At 46.0% G+C, this 19,423-nt stretch overlaps 1 protein-coding gene across 1 annotated transcript in view; it reads left to right on the forward strand.

Annotated features, from left to right (window-relative positions):
• Positions 1–1,389: 1,389 nt before the first annotated feature.
• The window catches only part of ADRA1A (adrenoceptor alpha 1A), a 111,938-nt gene continuing 93,904 nt past the window's right edge, over positions 1,390–19,423 (forward strand). The window contains exon 1 of the mRNA XM_075555711.1: positions 1,390–2,272. Coding sequence (XP_075411826.1) covers positions 1,390–2,272 — 883 coding nt within the window. The remainder of the gene's footprint in view (positions 2,273–19,423) is intronic.

Genomic DNA, 19,423 nt, shown 5'->3' on the forward strand with positions numbered 1-19,423 from the left:
TGCCACTTGCCAAGCCCCCTCTGCGGATGGACGGTCACTTCCCACCGCCACCCCTGTCCCCGACTGCGTCTCCTCTGCAGCTCCGGTGTGGCAACTCGCCTTGAGAGAGCCCTGCTCAGCCAGGGTCTTGCAGGAGCGACCCGGGGGAGATTTTGCTTGGGACCTGGCTCAGTCCTGCTGGCGCGCGACGCAAAGCCCCGGGGTGAATGTCTCGGGAGTGAACGTGGCGCTGTCGCTGCGGCCCCACAGTCACCGCGGTTTCTTCTCCCAGGCCGCCCCCTCGAGGTGACTGGGAGACAACCTGTGCCAAAGGCCACCAGGTAGATGCAGCAGGTCCCACCGGCTCGGCGAGGCCGCCGCACAGCTCAGGCTCTCGCCCTTTTAATTGCGCGGCGCCGGCACAGGCTGTCCCGCCGCAGGGCGCAGCAGCCGCCCCAGAGGGCTCCTTCCCAGGCGGGAGCCGGCGGCCCAGCGAGGGAAGGCAGGTTTCCAGCGGCTCGGCCGCGGGAGGGACTGGGTGTTCCCCGCGCTTTCCCGTCGCAGGTCACCTCCACCCAGAACCCAGCAAAGGCGCTCTCCCGCAGCCCGCCCGCGGGCTCCTAGCCCGGCTCTGGTCGCCCAACGAGTGGGGCAAGGCCACCCTTCCTGGCTCACGCGCAACCTCTCCCTTTGGGCTTTTTCAGGAGGATTCAGACCAACGATGCTTCCGCGGCAGCCTCCTTGAACGTGGCCAATATTTTGTCCCCATGGCTGGTAACCCATGCACCTAAAATTTGGAGTTCCCACGAGCCCATTCTTCCTCCTTTCTCGTGAGGGGACAGAGAAAGACTATTGGTGACTGCGGGTGGGAAGCTGCGCCCCAGATGCCGCGGAACGTCGCCGCTGAACCTGGACTCGCCTGTGGTTTGGGGACAGACTGCGCGCAGAGTTTTGAATCCCAAACGGGGCGCAGAATGCTAAAGCTTCTCCCCACCGAGACGGATCCGCCAGCGCGGGAAGGCGGACGCCGGTAATTCCTGGAGTGCGGCTTGACATCTAGTCCTCCGAGCTTCGTCCCAGTCCCTCCCATAGGAAGGAAGAGTGTGGGAGCCCCCCGGGGTCCAGCACGGCCGGCTGTGGTGGTGAGGCTGTGCGGTCAACCCGGCGCGCCCCTGGCCATGCCATCGGTAAAGCCCAGCCCCTTCGCTTTGCCTTCTGAGAGTTTCCAGGGCCGGCTGGCGTGGCTTCCCATAGGCGCGCTCCCGCTCCCCCAGACGCACACGCCGCGGGCCCGACTCCCTGGAGCCCAGACCTTTTGACTCTGCAATCTCGCTCTGGCCTCCGCCTCCGCCCCCACCCCCGCCCAGGGGTGGCCCGCGAGAGCAGGCGCTCGCCCTGCCAGCCAGGACCATGGTGTTTCTCTCCGGAAACGCCTCCGACAGCTCCAACTGCACTCAATCGCCCGGACCCGTGAACGTTTCCAAGGCCATTCTTCTCGGGGTGATCTTGGGGGGCCTTATCATTTTCGGGGTGCTGGGGAACATCCTAGTGATTCTCTCTGTGGCTTGCCACCGGCATCTGCACTCGGTCACTCACTACTACATCGTCAACTTGGCCGTGGCTGACCTTCTGCTCACTTCCACCGTGCTGCCCTTCTCGGCCATCTTCGAGATCCTCGGCTACTGGGCCTTCGGCCGGGTCTTCTGCAACATCTGGGCGGCGGTGGACGTCCTGTGCTGCACCGCGTCCATCATGGGCCTCTGCATCATCTCCATCGACCGCTATATCGGCGTGAGCTACCCGCTACGCTACCCGACCATCGTGACGCAGCGGAGGGGTCTCATGGCTCTGCTCTGCGTCTGGGCGCTCTCCCTGGTCATCTCCATAGGGCCCCTATTCGGCTGGAGGCAGCCTGCCCCAGATGATGAGACCATCTGCCAGATCACTGAAGAGCCAGGCTACGTGCTGTTCTCCGCGCTGGGCTCCTTCTATGTCCCGCTGGCCATCATCCTGGTCATGTACTGCCGGGTCTACGTGGTTGCCAAGAGGGAGAGTAGGGGCCTCAAGGCCGGCCTCAAGACCGACAAGTCCGACTCGGAGCAAGTGACCCTCCGCATTCATCGGAAAAATGCCCCCACCTCGGGCCCTGGCTCATCCAGCACCAAGAACAAGACGCACTTCTCCGTGAGGCTCCTCAAGTTTTCTCGGGAGAAGAAAGCGGCCAAGACGCTGGGCATCGTGGTGGGCTGCTTCATCCTCTGCTGGCTGCCTTTTTTCTTAGTGATGCCGATTGGTAAGTCCTTGCAAAGCCCTGTCTTTTCCCTTAGGATCTTCACCTTTTTCTTCTTCCCGCTGCTTACACACAGCACGCCGAAGGGTGTGCATTGCAAACAGCAAAGCTGCCCGGCCAGTTTGAGAATGTTCCCTGGTAAAAACGTAGATTTCCATCTCATATTTATATGATGTCCTGGGGCACTTTTTCAAATGCAGTGCAGTGGCTTCCCACTGATGTAGATTAATTGGTCTCCTTAATAAGTGTGTCAACTTCTTTGTTGAATTTAAATACATCTGCCCTCCTCCTTCAAGTCTTTGGCCTTGTCCTTAGGCAGGGGATGTGGAATGGCACTTCAGCCTCTGAGATGAGTTGCCAATTTTCGTGACATGAAAATAATCAATAAGCATATTCTGGACAAAGCTGTAATATTAGACGAAATTTTCTGGGGAGGGTTAGTTATAATGACCTGCTAATCCCCTATGTCGTGCTTCTTATTATTTTCTGGATTAAATATGGAAGAAAGCATGGTAAGCCAGGGGAGTGGAGTGGATGATTTTCAAAGAAACATTATAATGTTTCCAATACTTGCTGCTTTATTTGAATGGCATTGAAACAAACACTGCTCTTATCCAGAATCACTCAGAACGTGGCAGATGCCACTGCCTGAAAACAATACAGTAATTTTACAAATCCAATTTTTACAGATGCTAAATTAGCTGTTGTCAAAACTAATTAGCTCATTAGGAGTATCAGCAAGCTGATCCACTTGGAATAGCCATCTATCTCTGAAAGGCTTCAATGAGATCCCCAAATGGTTGTTTGCTATTTTTAGTTTGTGAGCTCAATATAGATAGAGCCACACATTTGGTAATCCACTAACTCTAGCAAGCAAAAAAGTCATGATAACACCAAATAAAATACCGGCTGCAATGCCGTAGAGTCGAGTCTAAAGGCCTGTGTGTGAACTGCTTGAAGGTGCTACCCTGTACAATAATAGCAGCTGTTGTTTCCTGAGCACCACACATTTCACCAGCCACTTTGTTTCATTGTCTTCTCAGCAACTCGGTGAGGTAGGTGTTGGCATCCTGAAGTCACAAGAAGGATGAAGGCTGTTAGATGGTGGAGTTGCACTGGCCACAGGTTGCTATCTAAATGCAAATTAAATTAAAATTGAACCTAACTCCCATAGAGTTGATTCTGATACATACTGTATGGGGCACAGTTCACTGCCATCCATTCAACTCTGACTCATAGTGACCCTGGAGGCCAGCGTAGAACTGCCCTTGCATTTCTCAGAGTGTAACTCTTTACTGGAGCAGAAAGCCTCATCTTTCTCCTAGGGAGCCTGGCTGGAGGTTTCAAACTGCTGACCTTGCCGATAGCAGCCCACCGTGAAACCACTACACCACCATAGTGCTCCTGTTCTATATGGCAGAGGAGAGCTCTTCTACAGAAGCAGAGTGCCACATCTTCCATGAAGCCGCTCCCAACCTTTTGGCTAGCAGCCATGTGCTCCACTGCTAGGCCATCAGGGCTTCCTCCAAGTTAGTTAAAATTAAAATTAAATTTCTGTTCAGTTCCTGAGTCCACTAGCTGCCTTGCACGTGCTTAACAGCCATGTCTGCTGTTTGGACCAGGGAGAGCCAGAAGATGTTTTATCCTTGCAGACATTTCGAGCCAGCCTTGCTACTCAAGGGGTCTTTCAGTCCACTAACCACTGTTTGATCATCACCGTTGCTTACTCTGCTCCTGCAGTCATATCAATTCTTTCAGCTCACTTAGAGAACCCTCTTTACCTGGGCCACTACCCATGTATTTACCTGCGTGCATCCTGTTTCTTAATCCCTCCGGAAGGCTGTCCATTTATTCATTCATCAACTCACTCAACAAGTTGGTGAAGGCAAAAAAAAAACCCCAAATCTGTATCAGTCTGTGAGCCATGTAGAGCCAGTGGTGAATGTTTCAGGGACCCCACAGTGACTGAGCTAACGGGCTAAAGAGGCATGGTGGGGTGGTAACCGGTGTCCGCTAATGGAAGGTAGACTCTGGTTTCTAGTTAGTTTTTGCTTCCCTGAGTTAGAAATGTGCAGATGACTGTTGATGGTGACAAGTTGTGGCAAAACAGCATTCAGAATCTATGAGCTTCTTTATCATCCTAAAAGGGTGGAGTAGCAGGATGAAAACTGAAAACAGTTAACAGCATCCTAGTAGGACTACTTAGTAATGCAAAAATCCCCAAATCCACCCATCTATGGTGAGCAAACTATTTCTTCAGAATCTATTGACAATGTAATACCCAACAGCCACTGTCTTAGACAGTGAGAATGTCTCTATAGTCTAACAAACTGATTAAGAGGAGGAACTGTGATCAATTATTATACACCTGCAGAGTGTAATGGTGATATAACGATTATGCGCTGGGCTGCTGACAGCAGGGTCAGCAGTTTGAAACCATCAGCCACGTCTCAGAGGAAGATGGAACTTTCTGTTCTTGTAGAGTTACAGTCTCGGAAACGCACAGGAGTAGTTCTACCAGGTCATGTAGGATAACTGTGAGTCAGAATCGATTGACCGGATGACAGTGAGTTTTTTGGGAATATACATGTATGCTTTTTGGAATCTGTGACAGTGCTCCTCTAAGTGGTACTACAAGGTGCTGCAGAAAACAATGGCTCTTTGTGCATGGGACTGACTAAAAGCTTTCGAAGGCACCAGCAGTGAGCAGGGCGTTCAAGTTGACAGCATTGACTTCTGCTGGGCCATCAGCAAGATGCTGCTTGTTTTCATTAACTCCCGTGTGTGCATTTTTCATGCAGAATGGGAACAGAAACATAAGTCTACCACTGTATTAGCATCTATAAGCGACATGAGCTGTGAAGCATGTCAAGTAATCTCTTGGGAAGAAGAGGTTATCAGTCTGCTCTGGGCTGCTAGATTAGTCAGGGGGTTTAGGAGCAGAGAGCAGGGGTCGCAAGGAGCAGGGAGGTGAAGCATCCCATGTGATAGCAACTCACCAGGCTTACAAGGGGGACTCGATTTGTCACTGCCTATCTCACCTGTATTTTGTGATAAGACTACCTTCTCTCTGGTTCATGCTTCCCTCCATCCTAAACCCCTCCCCACCAAAGCTGAGCTTGTTGCTGGATTGACTGTATGATTGCCGGTCGGAATCAGGTTTATCTGCCACCAAGTTCAAACCATGTTGGTCTCATTTCCTTTTGTACCATCAACATTAGGTTAAAATTCAAGACCAAACATCGCGATAGCTGCGATCATGTTTGAGGTTGTTATTGGTCATTTATAGCAGAGAATGAGTGTTCTTAAAAAACAAGTTCTGGTGGTGGCAGTGAATTGAGAGGAGTCTTCAAGATACACAACTAGATGAAAGGTGAGAACTGTCTGTCTGTGGCCTGAAGTTTGCACCATTAGCAATGCCATGCTTCTGTCTGGAATTCAGGAGTCCCTGAGGTAATGGGTTGGAAGTGGGGGAGGGGGGCATTTTCTTGGCCTGAAATTCAAACCTAGACTTTCTTTTCTTCTTTCTTTTTCTTTTTTTTTTTTAAGACAGGGGCATAATACATGCCAGCTGGCTATTATAGTGCTGCACACAGCGTTACACAAACAGCCTAGATGGCAATAAATGTTCATTTTATCAGAATCCATCTGACTCGCAGACCATTCCTGATGTCTGTAGATATAAAGCTATTGTCAGACTGAGTGGATACATTTGGAGACCTGAGAGAGACATCAAAAGTGAAATAAAGAAGGAAATAAGGAAAGAAAGAGAAAGAAGAGAAGGGGTGCCACATTGATTGAACATATGTGCATATGTTCTAGATGCGTCGTCTTGTTTGAATACAAAATATGGCATTGGCATTGGACCCAAGCCATTGCCATTATGTCTGACTCCAAGAAGCATGCAGTGCCAGGCAGAGAGGGGCTCAGGTGGACAAAGTATATTTGAGGATTGGGGTGGGGGGGCTTGCGGGGACAAAAGGGCAAGGGGTGTGGAGGGAGAACATATTCTATATGAGTTGTTCAGGGAAGGCCGTGCTGGCGAACGGGGTTATTGGGTGAGAACAGTGAAACAAAGGATGATTCATTCAATTCATTCAGCACAAATTTATTGAGCATCTACTGAATGCCAGGCAGCTAGACAATCACCGAGGATCATGACAAATCCCTGCCTTAACGAAGCTTGAGGAAACCGGACAAATAAAGACACCCCCAATTCAGCTGGCGATACGTGCAGCCCAGCAAGTCACAAGGGTGCTGGCATCATGTTGCTGGCTCCTTGGGTGGATGCCCAAGGGTAACCAAAGGGGAACAGCTGCTTTGCTGCAGGCACCCAGGAACCGGACTCCTGGGCTGATTCTCACCAAACTGCTTGACCCCTTAGAGAGGCAGAGAAACGAGAAGTCCTTGGGATGTCAAGGCAGAGCCCAGTGTTTCGGTGACTCTTGCTGCAACACAAACAGCCCCCAAACAGCACCTGCTTTATGGCTCACAGTTCTGTGAGTCAGGACACCAGGGGCCTCCGGGCCGATGACAGTTGGTTTCTCTTAAGACACAAAGATAAAGGTGGCCAGGCCCTCTAAGAGCTAGACAGCATCATTACTGTCTAGGGTCCAGGGGGAAGAGCTTAGACCGCCCCCCTTCTGCTTGGGGGAGTAGCGGCAATGATGGGAGAAAGGGGTATTCTTGCAGAATATCTATCCCCCGCCATACACACACACACACACACACACACACACACACACAGCCAATAACATTTCCCTTTCATTCTTGGATTATCTGCTGAGTGCGTCACTGGCACGATGCGCGTTGTGCAATGGGCTGAGTGAAAACAGTGCAGGTGCTTGGCCTCCCTGAAGGCCTCCAATCTCCAAATCAAACACCAAACCCACGGCCACGGAGGCTATTCCAACCCATAGTGGGTTCGAGGCCAGAGCAGAACTACCCCACAGAGGGTTGCCCAGGCTGTGAATCTCTGTGGAAGCCCGGCCTCGTGTTCCTCCTACTGAGTGGCTGGGAGGTTTGGAGCAGGCTCCCTTTGGGTTTTCAGTAAAGTCCTTTCACCACCGGGCCACCGGGCCTCTCTTTCTGATATCCAAGGGGAGAGAAACGTAATCACATAACTGCATCCCCAAATGGCAGACTGTGGAAAGTGCCGTACAGGGCATGCGAATGATGCCCACCAGCGTCTCCGGTGACTCACCGTGGCCTTATGCAAGGGCTTCCTGGGACGCCCGCTGCTGAGTGGAGACCTGTAGAAGGAGCGTGTGTGTCCCAGCTATGGGGGAAGGGGGACGCCGAGTGAACAGCAACCCCCCAGGACCGGCCTGATGGCCCTGAGGCTTTCCCAGAAGGCCAGGGTGAGAGACCCAGGGATTTGGGATTGGTGTCCAATAAAGCTGGAGCACAGGAATCGAATCAAAAAAGCCTTTATCGTATTTTTTTGTGTGAGTGTTTTCCTTTCTCCTAAGCTGACCAGGAAGCAGGGATGATACAATCAAGCTCATATTTCAAAAATATCAAAGGCTTAGTGAAAAGATGAGGCGGACAGACCAGTCTGGAGCCCTTTCCCTAAGACGAAGACATCCTGACAAGTGCAATCCTTCCAACTTGCTGATTGAAATGCTGGTTTTCTGAAGGACCGCAGAGTCCTGGAGTGGCTCTGTGTTCATTGTCTTCACAGCAGATTCGCCAGGACACCTTTCCTGTGACCACGAATAGGGTAGCCCTACCTGGCTAGAAATTCATTTTGGCTCTTGCCAAAAGACAAAGCTGTCAACGCAGATTTGATCCCCATCGTCCAAAGAATGTGCTGCAGGCTCTGAAGACAGCAACGAGGAGCTCTGACAAAGTTGGGGACAATAACTGACTCCCAAATCAGGCTACAGGCAGATGAGTTATTACTTCACAGAACCCTGAGGCCTCCCTTGGTGTATTACTTGATAGCTTCATGTTTAGATGTTCAAAGGATCTTTAAAAGAGGACAGTTTTCAAAGGTATTTTCCTTGTCTCAGAAGTTCACTGTATGGTGGTATAGTGGGTTAAGACTTGGGCTGCTAACCAAAAGATCACTAGTTCAAAACCACCAGTCACTCCACAGGGGAAAGAGGAGGCTTTTCACTCCCCTAATGATTTGCTGCTCCGGAACACAAAGGCACAGGCCTACTCTATCTGCAGGGTCGCTGTGAGTCAGACTCAACTGGACGTTAGTGAGCATTTGGCTTGACAAGTTCATGTGTGAATAATGCCTCTAGTCCCCTTGTTCAGTTGCACATTTCTTTACAAGTGAAGGATTTTCACCATAATTTTACTAGTTGCTTTTTATTTCTTCTCTCATGGAATTGCATGTCTGTGCTGTTTGGCTATTTTTCTAAAGCAATTTCTGTATTTCTTTTTTATTGATAAGCTCATAAAATATAGCAATCACGGACTGAAATGCCAGTTTTCTCATGCTGTATTCAAATGTGTTGAGAAACTATTTTTCCAAAAACTGATATGATGTTTGTCATGACCTTCCCCAGAAACACACACAAGCACACTTTTTGTTAAATCCTTAAGCTCTGTCTGATCTGATCATTTAATGAGCATCTTTATATGCTCGGACTCTTTTGGATAACTCAGCCTTTCAGATTCCTACCCGTTCCCCCTATCGCCTTCTAAGGTGGTGAGCAGTGTAGGGGTTTCCAGAACCTCAGGGTAATTGAGAACCCACTGCTGAGTTGAATTCAACTCATAACTGATATCTGGGCAGAATGGAACTAGCTCGCTAGGCTGTAAATCTTTCCAGGGCAGATAGCCTCATCTTTCTCATATGGAGTAAATGGTGGATTTGAACCACTGACCTCAAAAGATTTATTGAATCCCTTTTTTTTTTCTGTTTTCTTCTTAGAAGTCCATGCTTCTTATACTTAAAAGAACTTTGAATCTATTTTGGGATTCCCACCTCTGTACCATCTAGCTGCCTCCAAGCTCCGCGTTGGTGTCAGGTTATGTAATTACTGTGTTTCATAGCACATTTTAGTCTTTTCTCATTGAAGATCCCTGGGTCAATAGTTTTTTCCCAAGTTACCTGTCTTCTCTTACAAGTTTATTCTTCCAGGAAACTCTGGACACAGTCTTGTTATTCCTTGTCCTGACTGCTGACATCACACACACACACACACACACACACACACAGAGAGAGAGAGAGAGAGAGAGTCAGTTAGTAATTGTAGTCTTTAGAATGTATAAATTAATTTGAGAAGTGATATTTTATAACACTGGGACCTCTTATTAAAGAATGTGTCTCTCTGTTTATTTCCCAAAGTACTTTTGAAGTGTTGTTAATTAATTGCATGCATTCCTTTTAATCACATGTACGCTCTTAGAAAACTGTTTCTTAGAACTATGAAGTTGGGAAATGCTACTTTGGTATGTGAACATTATTTCTGACACTAACTATTGGTTTTAAATTAATATACATCATTGAATTGCAGAAGTATTTCCTGTAGTTTTACCAGGAATTAATTCTTAAATTTTGTCAACTACTGCTTTTCTACTGACAGCACTTCATAAAGTTTTAGTCAGAAATATTAACCTACCCATGAGTTCTTCGATTCAATTCTACTCAGTGAGGAGGAATTAATTACTTTTCAATTATGACTATATGATGCTAGATGTTTATTTCTGATTTACATTTCTATTTCTGTATTAAATACGTCTATACTTTTGTTGTGTTGTCTTTGTTGCATAGTGGTTTCGGGTTTATTTTAACTTTGGTAACGTGAATGTTGACAATTTCCTTTTTTCTCTCTCTACGATCTATAACAGTTTAAATAGCATAAGAATTATGTGTGCCTTGAAGGTTTGAGAGGACGTGTCTCTAAAACATTTGGGCACAACTCCTTTTATGGACAGAATTCTGCGAGACTCGTTTCTATTTGGCCCATGAATAGTGGTCTCTTCTGATTGTCAGCTTTGATAAGCTTTGGTTTCTTCTTTCTCGGTTTCCTTTCCACTGAGATACAACCTTCCTTTTAGCACAGCATCCTGTATGAAATTTTTGTCGTTTTAAATTTCTCTTCTATCTGATTATTTCTACGTTCTCATTTCTAACACCATTTTTTGTGTATGTGTGCATGTGTTTCTTCAGTGAGATTTCCTGGCTTTTATTAGTCTTTTCAAAGGACCCAGGTCATGGATTTATCCACCATATAAATCTGTTTCCCAACACATTAGTTTTATCTCTAGAAATGTCTTTCTTTTATTTTCTTGGTTATATTTCATTCTTTTTTTTGTTAACTCAAGCAGAAGGTTTATGTCCTATCTTTAAATTCTTTCTTACTTCACATGAAAGAAAATCAAAATGGTACATTTCCCCTAAGTAAACTTTTTAGTTCCTCCCCTGACATCGTTATTGGCAGACCTCTTTCCCCCACCCCACCCCATCAGTTTGTATTTCTATTTCTAATGTCTCCTTTGTTCCATGCAGACAGGAGAGGGTGGGCTTTGTTGGCTGTTAATTGTAAAATAATTAGCATTTCTATCTCTCACTTGCAAAAAATGAATCTGAACCAAAGGACTGCACGTTTACTGAACTTATTGAGAGGCCTTCTTTATGTCTTCTTAATTGTTATTGTTGTTGTTAGGTGCCATCAAGTCAGCTCCCACTCATAGCGACCCTGTGCGAAACAGAACAAAGTACTGCCGGGTCATGTCCAATTTGCTGTGTCAATCCATCTTCTCAAGGGCCTTCCTCTGATTTGCTGGCCCTCTACCAAGCATGATGTCCTTCTCCAGGGACCAGTCTCTCCTGACAATATGGCCAAAGTACAAAAGACAAATGTCTTGCCATCCTCGCCGCTAAGGAGCACTCTGGCTGTACCTCTTCCAAGACAGATTGACTGGTCCCTTTGGCAGTCCCTGGCACTTTCAATATTCTTTGCCAGCGCCATTCAAATGCATCTGCTCTTCTCCCCTCTTCCTGATTCAATGCCCGACTTTCACCCACCACATATCTGCCAGTCTGTCGAACTCTGGTGGCTTGTTGTTTAGCGGTGACGCTGGATGCTGTGTCACAGGTATTTCAAATGCCAGCATGATCCGGAGTGAACAGCCATTGGCATGTTTAAGAGTTCATGTTTAAAGGATTTGTAAATAGGCTTTAATAGTGGTGTTTTTCGGGTCCTCTTCATCCAGTCTTCTGCTTGTCAAACACTGGGAGGAGAAGGCTAGATTCCCCACTGCTGCCGAGCTTTCTCCAAGTATGTCTTTGAATTGGAAGTCTTTCTGGCTGCATAGTATTCCATTTGCTTCCAACACGGTGATGCTGGTGCTTAGTATTTAAATTTATTATTTAATGACTTTCTCTTGACTACTACATTTAAAAATTAATATTGTAATCTCAAATCTATTTCTTGGACAATGTACCTTTGCTCACCTATTGGCATGTGTAGCATTTGCTATCTGCTTATGCATCTCACATCAAAGGGACTTTTGCTAATATGGATTTAACCCATTTTCACTTATTGTACATGAGATATTTGGTTTAACTATTTTTTTACTTCTTATTTTATGCATTCTGGATTTATGCTTCCTCTCTTTTCCTTTTTCTGCCTTGTGCAAAATGGTCCTTTTCCCTCCCCCTCTCTTTTTAATTGTGCAGTGCTTTGGAAAGGATTTCTTCTACATTCATTCTACTAGAGAGTAAGTGTGCGTGTTTCAAAAGCATCTTTAACTTTTCTTTCCCTCTCACCCCCTCCACTCCACCATGCCACCTTTGCCCACCTAGAATAAGACATTTCAGACATTGGGATCATCCCTTCTCCCTGAGACTTACAGTTGAATCTCAGCAAATAAAATCTTGCATTATAAATATACACTCATTAGGTTTTCTTATTTTACTTGTCCTATTTTTTGTATCCACAACTTAATTTAGCAATTCTGACTGCTCTCTAACTTTATCCTCTTCCTTACTCTTGGGCATTTGACGTTGCTTTGCCTATCATTTGCAACAAGGGGCTCTGGTAGCGCAGTGGGTTATGCATTGGGCTTCAAACCACAAGATCGGTGGTTTGAACACCTCAGCCACTCCTCGGGAAAGATGAGGCTCTCTATTCCTGGAAAGATTCAAAGTCTCAGAAACCCAAAAGGACACTTCTGCTCTGTTCTAGAGGGTCACTGGGAGTTGGAATCAACTCTGTGGCAATAAGTAATCATTTGCAGCATGATAAATAAAACTAAAAATAGTCCACAATTGTGCCCGTTTCTTTACAGAGGGTCTATGGATGCTTTCACACTCCAGTGGCAAGTTGAAGAGTTGCTACTTAGGCTGTGTGATCCGTCATATTAGAGCATTAACACTCAATAAAATTGTATCACTAAAGACACGTTCTTTCTAAAACTTTGCATGCTGGAGTCCAAAACTAAAGACAATTTGTCTAGGTATAGAACTCAAGTTATGTAGCTTTTGTTTTGCTTTGGACGTGGTGCAAAATATACTTAGATTAAAACTTGTCATGATAGCAATTTTAAATGGACAGTTCTGTGGAATAAATTGTATTTGTACAGTGCAACCAACCTACTATTAATGTCTAAGACCTTTTCATCACCCCAAAGAGAATTGTAGGTATTAATAGACCCCCAAAGCAATAAATCTGCCTCCCTTCCTCTCCCGAAGTGGCGTAGTGGATTGATTGCACTTTGGGCTGTTAACCTTAAGGTCAATCCTTTGAACCCACCAGTCGCTCCCACAAGAAAGATGAGGCTTGGCTGCTCCAGTGGAGATTGATAGTCGCAGGAGCCCGAGTGTCGTAGTGGTTGCATGTGGGGCTACTAACCACAAGGTGAGCAAGTCAAATCACCAACTTACTCCCCGAGGAGACAGAGGAGGCATCCTGCTCCTGTAAAGAGTTTTCGTCTTGGAAACCCACAGGGGCAGTGGGCTCCACCCTCTCATATAAAGTCACTATGAGTTGGAACCTACTTGGTGGCAGTGAGTTGGTATTTGAATTAGACGGATATAAGGTCACTCTGAGTCAAGATTGACTCAGTGGCAGTCAGTTTGATTTTTTCTTCCCCAACCCCTGGTAACCACTGATATATTTCTGTCCCTGTACATCCTATATTGTTCCTTTAATTAAGAATATACTGTAGTTGTCCTTTTGTGCCTGGCTGATTTTACCTGTGTCCAGGTTTATCGGTCATAGCCTGTACCAGACCTTTATCCCTTTCGATGACTGAATTATATTTCATTACAGGCTATTCACCACATATGCAACTTGATTATTTACTTTTATTTTTAGGTGGCTCCTTGGTTTAAGCATTACTTTTAAGCCAAGATGCCTCTAGAATATTCTTCTGATGCACTGTAATAATATCCCATGGAGACTTCTAGCTTGGGGGGCCTTTTCACTGATGTTGTCTGAGAGGCAGTGCACGTTTTCCTGTGAAGCCAAAGGGACTTGTAGGCCTTTGGTGATCGCTTCCTCTTTTTCTCTCTTTTTCTCAGTGTTACCATTAGCCACATGTTGGATCTTCTACCATTACCTCATTGTCCCTTAATCCCCATTAGCCATATTTTTGCTCTCTCCTTGACTTCCGTTCAGATTTTCCAAGTTCATGTCCTAGTTTACGTGTTTGTTTGAGTCGCAGTCCACCTCCAATCCACACTGCTGTTTGTTTTAGCTTACAGCCCAAATATTCCATCTTCCTCTTTGCCTGCACTTGTTTTACAAAGCCAAGAATCTCTTGAGTCTTGTTTCAATACAACTTGTCTTCCGTATGACAGTTTCAGAGTAGACATTTTCTCTGATTCCTCAGATCAGGTTTCCCAACTGAATAGCTAAATCTTTTCTTGTGAAGAGTGTGGTTTCCTGTTTCTTTGCTTGACGTTACCCAGGGTGAGCCAGTGTCGAAATTTGAAATTTAGTAAACGGATAGGTCTCTGTTCAAATCTTTCATAGCCAGATCAAAGGAAGGAAGCGAAGGACTGTATTTGTTCTAATTTTAAATTTGCCGGAGTACAGATCTATTATTTGTGGGGAGCCAAGGAGGAGGAAGACCAGGAGGCAGCCAACACACAGGGCTTCACATTAGCCCATCAGTAGTTATGCTTGCTTGCTTGGAGTGGCAGGTGCAATGACTGGTCTTCTAGGAGTCACACCTGCAGGGCCCCACCCCCACACTCCTTGACTTACCTGCTGCCTAGCGAAGCCAAGGACTTTCTTATGCTTCCTGGGACTCACCATCTGTGTGCTTCTAGACACTCCAGGATGATTGACATTTGTCTTTGAAATGCTGCCCGAGATCCTGCCTAGTACCCCAAGCCCCAGGGGATATTACTGGGAATCAACACAGAGCACTTACCTTTAACCCAATGCTTGAGTTGAAGTGAGGACACCACCTCTTCAGGCCAAATCTCACCAAACCGTTTATGTTACTCTGGGTACTTTAGAGAAACAAATCCACAGAAGCTCACATGTATGAAAGAGACTTTTATATAAAGGGCAAATGTACATCAAGAAAACATGCCCAACTCAGTGTTGACCAAGCCCACAAGTTCCAACATTAACCCATATGTCCGACACCAATCCACAAAGACCTCCATCTCACAATACACACACCATGACACTGATCAGGTGGAAAGCCAAAAATCAGTGAACATGTAAGCATCTCAGCGCTGGCAGGGGTCTCCACACGGCTGCTCCAGCACCCAGGGCTGCATCGGGGTAGGTCCATGTGGCTTCTCCTTGGGGATGTCTTGCAGGAAGTGAGCCTTGCCAGCTGAAGCAGCGAACTGGCTAATGCAGCTGCACCCTGGTGCGACCATCACATAGCAGGAGACCCGAGAACCAGAAAGGCGAGGTTCACTGAGCCATTTATCTCTCCATCCTTCAATTAACTCCATATGTGTTTGTCAGCCAGGTTGGCACAATAAACTTTAACTAACTCACTATTGTTGTTGATGGCGCTTGTGGTAAGTACTATTGAGTCAGTTCTGACTCTATGCACAACAGAAGTAAACACTATCCAGCCCTTCACAGCTGTCCCTATGCTTGAGTGCAGTGTTGCAGCCTTGTTGTCAATCCATCTCATTAAAGGCCTTCTTGTCCTTCACTGTCTCTCTACTTGACCAAACGTGATGCCCTTCTCCAGGGACTGGTCTCTGCTGACAACATGTACAAGTATGTAAGAGAAAGTCTAGCCGTCCTCGCCTCCAGGGAACCCTCTGGCCACACTTCTTCCCGTACACATCAGGTGATGCTTTTCAAATGCATCGATTCTTCTTTGATCTTCTTTAGACTGCTGCTTCCATGAGCCTTGATTGGGGATCCAAGCAAAACAAAATCTTGACAAGTTCAACCTTTTTTTTTCTGTTGTGTTGTCATATTACCTACTGGTGCAGTTGTGAGGATTTTTGACTTCTTTCCATTGAGTCAAAATCCGTACTGAGGCTGCGATCTTAGATGGCCATCAGCAAGTTTCTCAAGTCCTCCTCATTTCCAGCAGGCAAGATTGTGCCATGTGCATATTGCAGGTTGTTAATCAGCCTTCCTCCAGTCCTGATGCTGCCACATTCTTCTTCACATAAGCCAGCTTCTCTGATGATTTTCTTGGCACACAGATTGAATGGGGAGAGTAAGAAGATGTAGCCCTGCGCACACACCGTTCCTATTATTAAACCAGGCAGTATTCTCTTCTGGATTATGGATATTGCCCTTGCCTTGTGTTTTTAACAGGAGTTCTAGTGCGATAGTGGGTTACATGTTGCCCCGCACTGCAACGTCAGCAGTTTGAAACCACCAAGCCCTCCATGGGAGAGAGATGAGGCTTTCTACTCTCATGAACAATTACACTCTTGAAAAACCACAGGGACAGTTCTACTCCATCCTATAGCGTCACTGTGAGTCAGCATTGACTAGATGGAATCGTTTTGTTTTATTTGTTTAGTGTTGACAGTATTCTATTGTGATCCATAAGGTTTCCACTGACTAATTTTCAGGAATAAATCACCAAGTCTTTCTTCCTAGGGTATCTTACCCTGGAAGCTTCCCTGAAACTTGTTCACCATGAATGACCACGCTGGTATTTCAGTTCAATGACATTGACAATGACATAGCTTCCAGCATCACAACAACACACGAGTCAGTACAACAGACTAACAGCTATGGGTGGCAGCACTCAAAATACACGTGGGCAGTCACAATGGACTGGCGTGCACCAACCGTCCCCTGGATGACGCAAGACCCAGCAGGATTTCATTGCGTTGTCCACAGAGCTGACTCAATGGTAACTAACTACAGCGTTCATGTATCAGTGATGCCCAATTTCACCCATGTGCCTATTCTTTCAGGGTCATTGAGACTTCAGAAAGGGATGAGGTCAGATTGGTTTAGAAGTCCCTGTCTCCGCCAATCTACTTTCCACGTTGGCATCATAGTGTGAAGCTAAGTCAGAATGGCCTTGAGAGTGATCATTTCCTTCCGCCTTTTGGAAGCCTATGGTTCAAAACAAAGTATACTTCTCATTCTACTGCCATTGCCTGCTCACACAATTCGAAGAAAACACCTTTGGGCGTATGATAGTGCCCGAGTCTCTGCATAGTCCTGTAACCTGAACTTTTTCTTGTACCCCTGATCACAGGAGGATTAGATGAATTCACGTGAGGAATTAGACTCTTCCTAGGAAAACGACGATATGTATATTTATATATCTGGGGGTATGTTTTGCTTACATATAATCAGGCACGTATTGCATCTAAGTTCATTCCCAGAACAAGCCCAAAAGCCCATGTTAGAGATTTGGAAACTGAGGTTCCCCAGATGTGATGTGACCTACTGGTGAAACTCCTTGGCCAGCAGAAAGGGGTCTGCCTCCTCCTCTCAACTCCATTCTCTCATTTGCATAGGAGAGCCTCCCATTGGGCAATGGTTTTCACATTCCTAGCTGAAGAACTCTTTGTTCAAGCAGAAATCCTTCTTAGGAGCCCACGATAATGAAATGGGAAAAAGTGGTGCTGTGCCCTTCCGAGTCTCCAGGGAGCCCTGTGGCTGGACACTCAGCCCCTTTCACCCTAGAGTGAAATCCAGAACACAGGTTACTCATGGGATCTGGTTTCAGACTTGTTACCAGTACCAGCGAGGCTCTGGAGGTCATTTGGTTGCATTTTCAAAGGAGAAGAGGGGACGTTGACCAAGGGCACATGGGCTGTCATTGTCCTGGAATGCTGGCAGCGCAGGAGCCTGTGCCCAAAAAGGGTTTGAAAAGAGAACATTGCACACTCACTTTTTTTAAAAAAAATGTTATCCACATTTAGCTTATTGCCAGAGCATCCAGTTGCTGTTTATAAATTGACTGTGTCATTTGACCCCTTCTAATGAGAATGTTCTTGAAGCTGACCCTCATTTATAGCCTCGTTATTTTTGTTTGTTTGTTTTCTCACTGCCATTGGGAAAGAACTGAAGGACAAATGCAGAAAGGGGAATTTGAAAAGGAAATTCAAGGAGAGGGATAAAATCCCAGATTCACAAATCATTCCAAACAATTTCAGGCTTTCTTCACTAGGAGAAATGTTGGCAAGGTCTACAGACATGTGTAGTAGCCCTGGAGACTTGGTGACATAAACTGGGCTGATAACTGCAAGCCCAGCAGTTTGAACCCACCAGCTCCTCCATGGGAGAAAGATGAGGCTTTTTGCTCCTGTTAACAGCCCAGAAACCCACAAGGAGCCGTTCAGTTTGTTCTGGTGTGTCATTGTGAGTTGTCATTTCTTGATGGCAGTGAGTCTTGAGTTTGAGGAGTAGAGACTTTTTTGATCTCACAGTTATACTAAGGGCAACTACGGGCATCTAGTGAGTAGAAGCCAGGGATTCTGCTGTTCATCTTATAACTACTGGACAATCGTTCACATCAAAGATTTATCTCGTACAATGGCAATCATGTTCATAGAATAACTCGGGTTTATAAACCACCAGAGGGTCTAACGTGTATCAAAATATTTTTTAATTTTCACTTTTAAAACAGAACACTAATTTTTACTATATTTCTGCTTTTTAAACTCTTTACAACATATTAGCTGGTGATTCCAAAAGAGGTGACAGTTCTCTACTGACCAATTCTTACACTTCTGAAAATTGGATGAAAATTGTCTTCTACTTTGAAAGAGACTACCTCTTTTTTAAAAATCTGAAATAACACAGAGCACAGGGAAATCATTCCTTTGGAGTCCTCAAGTTCAAATGCTCTGATGTCTGAAAGTTCTTCCACCTTTGTGATCTGAGGCCAAAATCCGACCTGACCTGATTAGAACATCTTTGGCAGCAAAGCCGTCTACACTGGCAGGAATCTATTTATAGGTTTTATAGTCACAGAGAGTATCTGTATGTTTGGCTATGGGGTGCTGCCATACCTTCCACGAGTGGTGGTGTACAGTCCGCGGTCTATAACCTGTGCTGGGGTGGTTGTTAACTGCTGCTGGGTAGGCTTCGGCCCCATAGTGACCCTAGAAATCGTATTACCTTTTGAAAATCCGGAAAATTCCAAAACACTTCTTGGCCCAAAGATGTTAGAAAAGAAATCAAGTAAACTCTGGATCCTGGAGTCCCATGTATATCAGAGAAGAATTATGTTCCATAGGATGTTCAATGGCTGATCTTTTGGGATCAGCTCTCCAGACCTTTTCTGCAAATTGCCTATGGGTGGACTTGAACTTCCACCCTTTGGTTTAGCAGCCAAACCCATGACTCATTTACACCATCCGGGACTCCTTGAGAAAAGGGAGGTGGACTTGTATCACTTTCTTGCAGCAATGCTGGTTTTCTCAGGATGCTCAAAATTCTTACGATTTTCCCTCACAAGGACTAAACAAATTATTAGTCACAACTTTGTTACATGGAAAAACACCTAACAAGCATGTCATAACTGAGCTGTGTCACGTGACTCCTACCCCGTGTCATTTTAAACCTTTCAAAACACACACATTACAGAGAGAAAATAATAAAATGAACCTTGAGAGTGAAGAGTCGGGAGCATTTTTTCTGTGCCTGTATAGATGGGGAAGAACAACCAAACCCAAGGAAGACTCAGCTGCCAACTCAAGTTCCTCCTTAGTGTCTGTGGGTGGGAAGCCAAAGGAAGTTGCCCTCTACCATGGAGTGGATGGCGCCATGTGGGTTC

The sequence above is a fragment of the Tenrec ecaudatus genome, chromosome 8 (assembly GCF_050624435.1).
Source record: "Tenrec ecaudatus isolate mTenEca1 chromosome 8, mTenEca1.hap1, whole genome shotgun sequence".
Taxonomy (NCBI): Eukaryota; Metazoa; Chordata; class Mammalia; order Afrosoricida; family Tenrecidae; genus Tenrec; species Tenrec ecaudatus.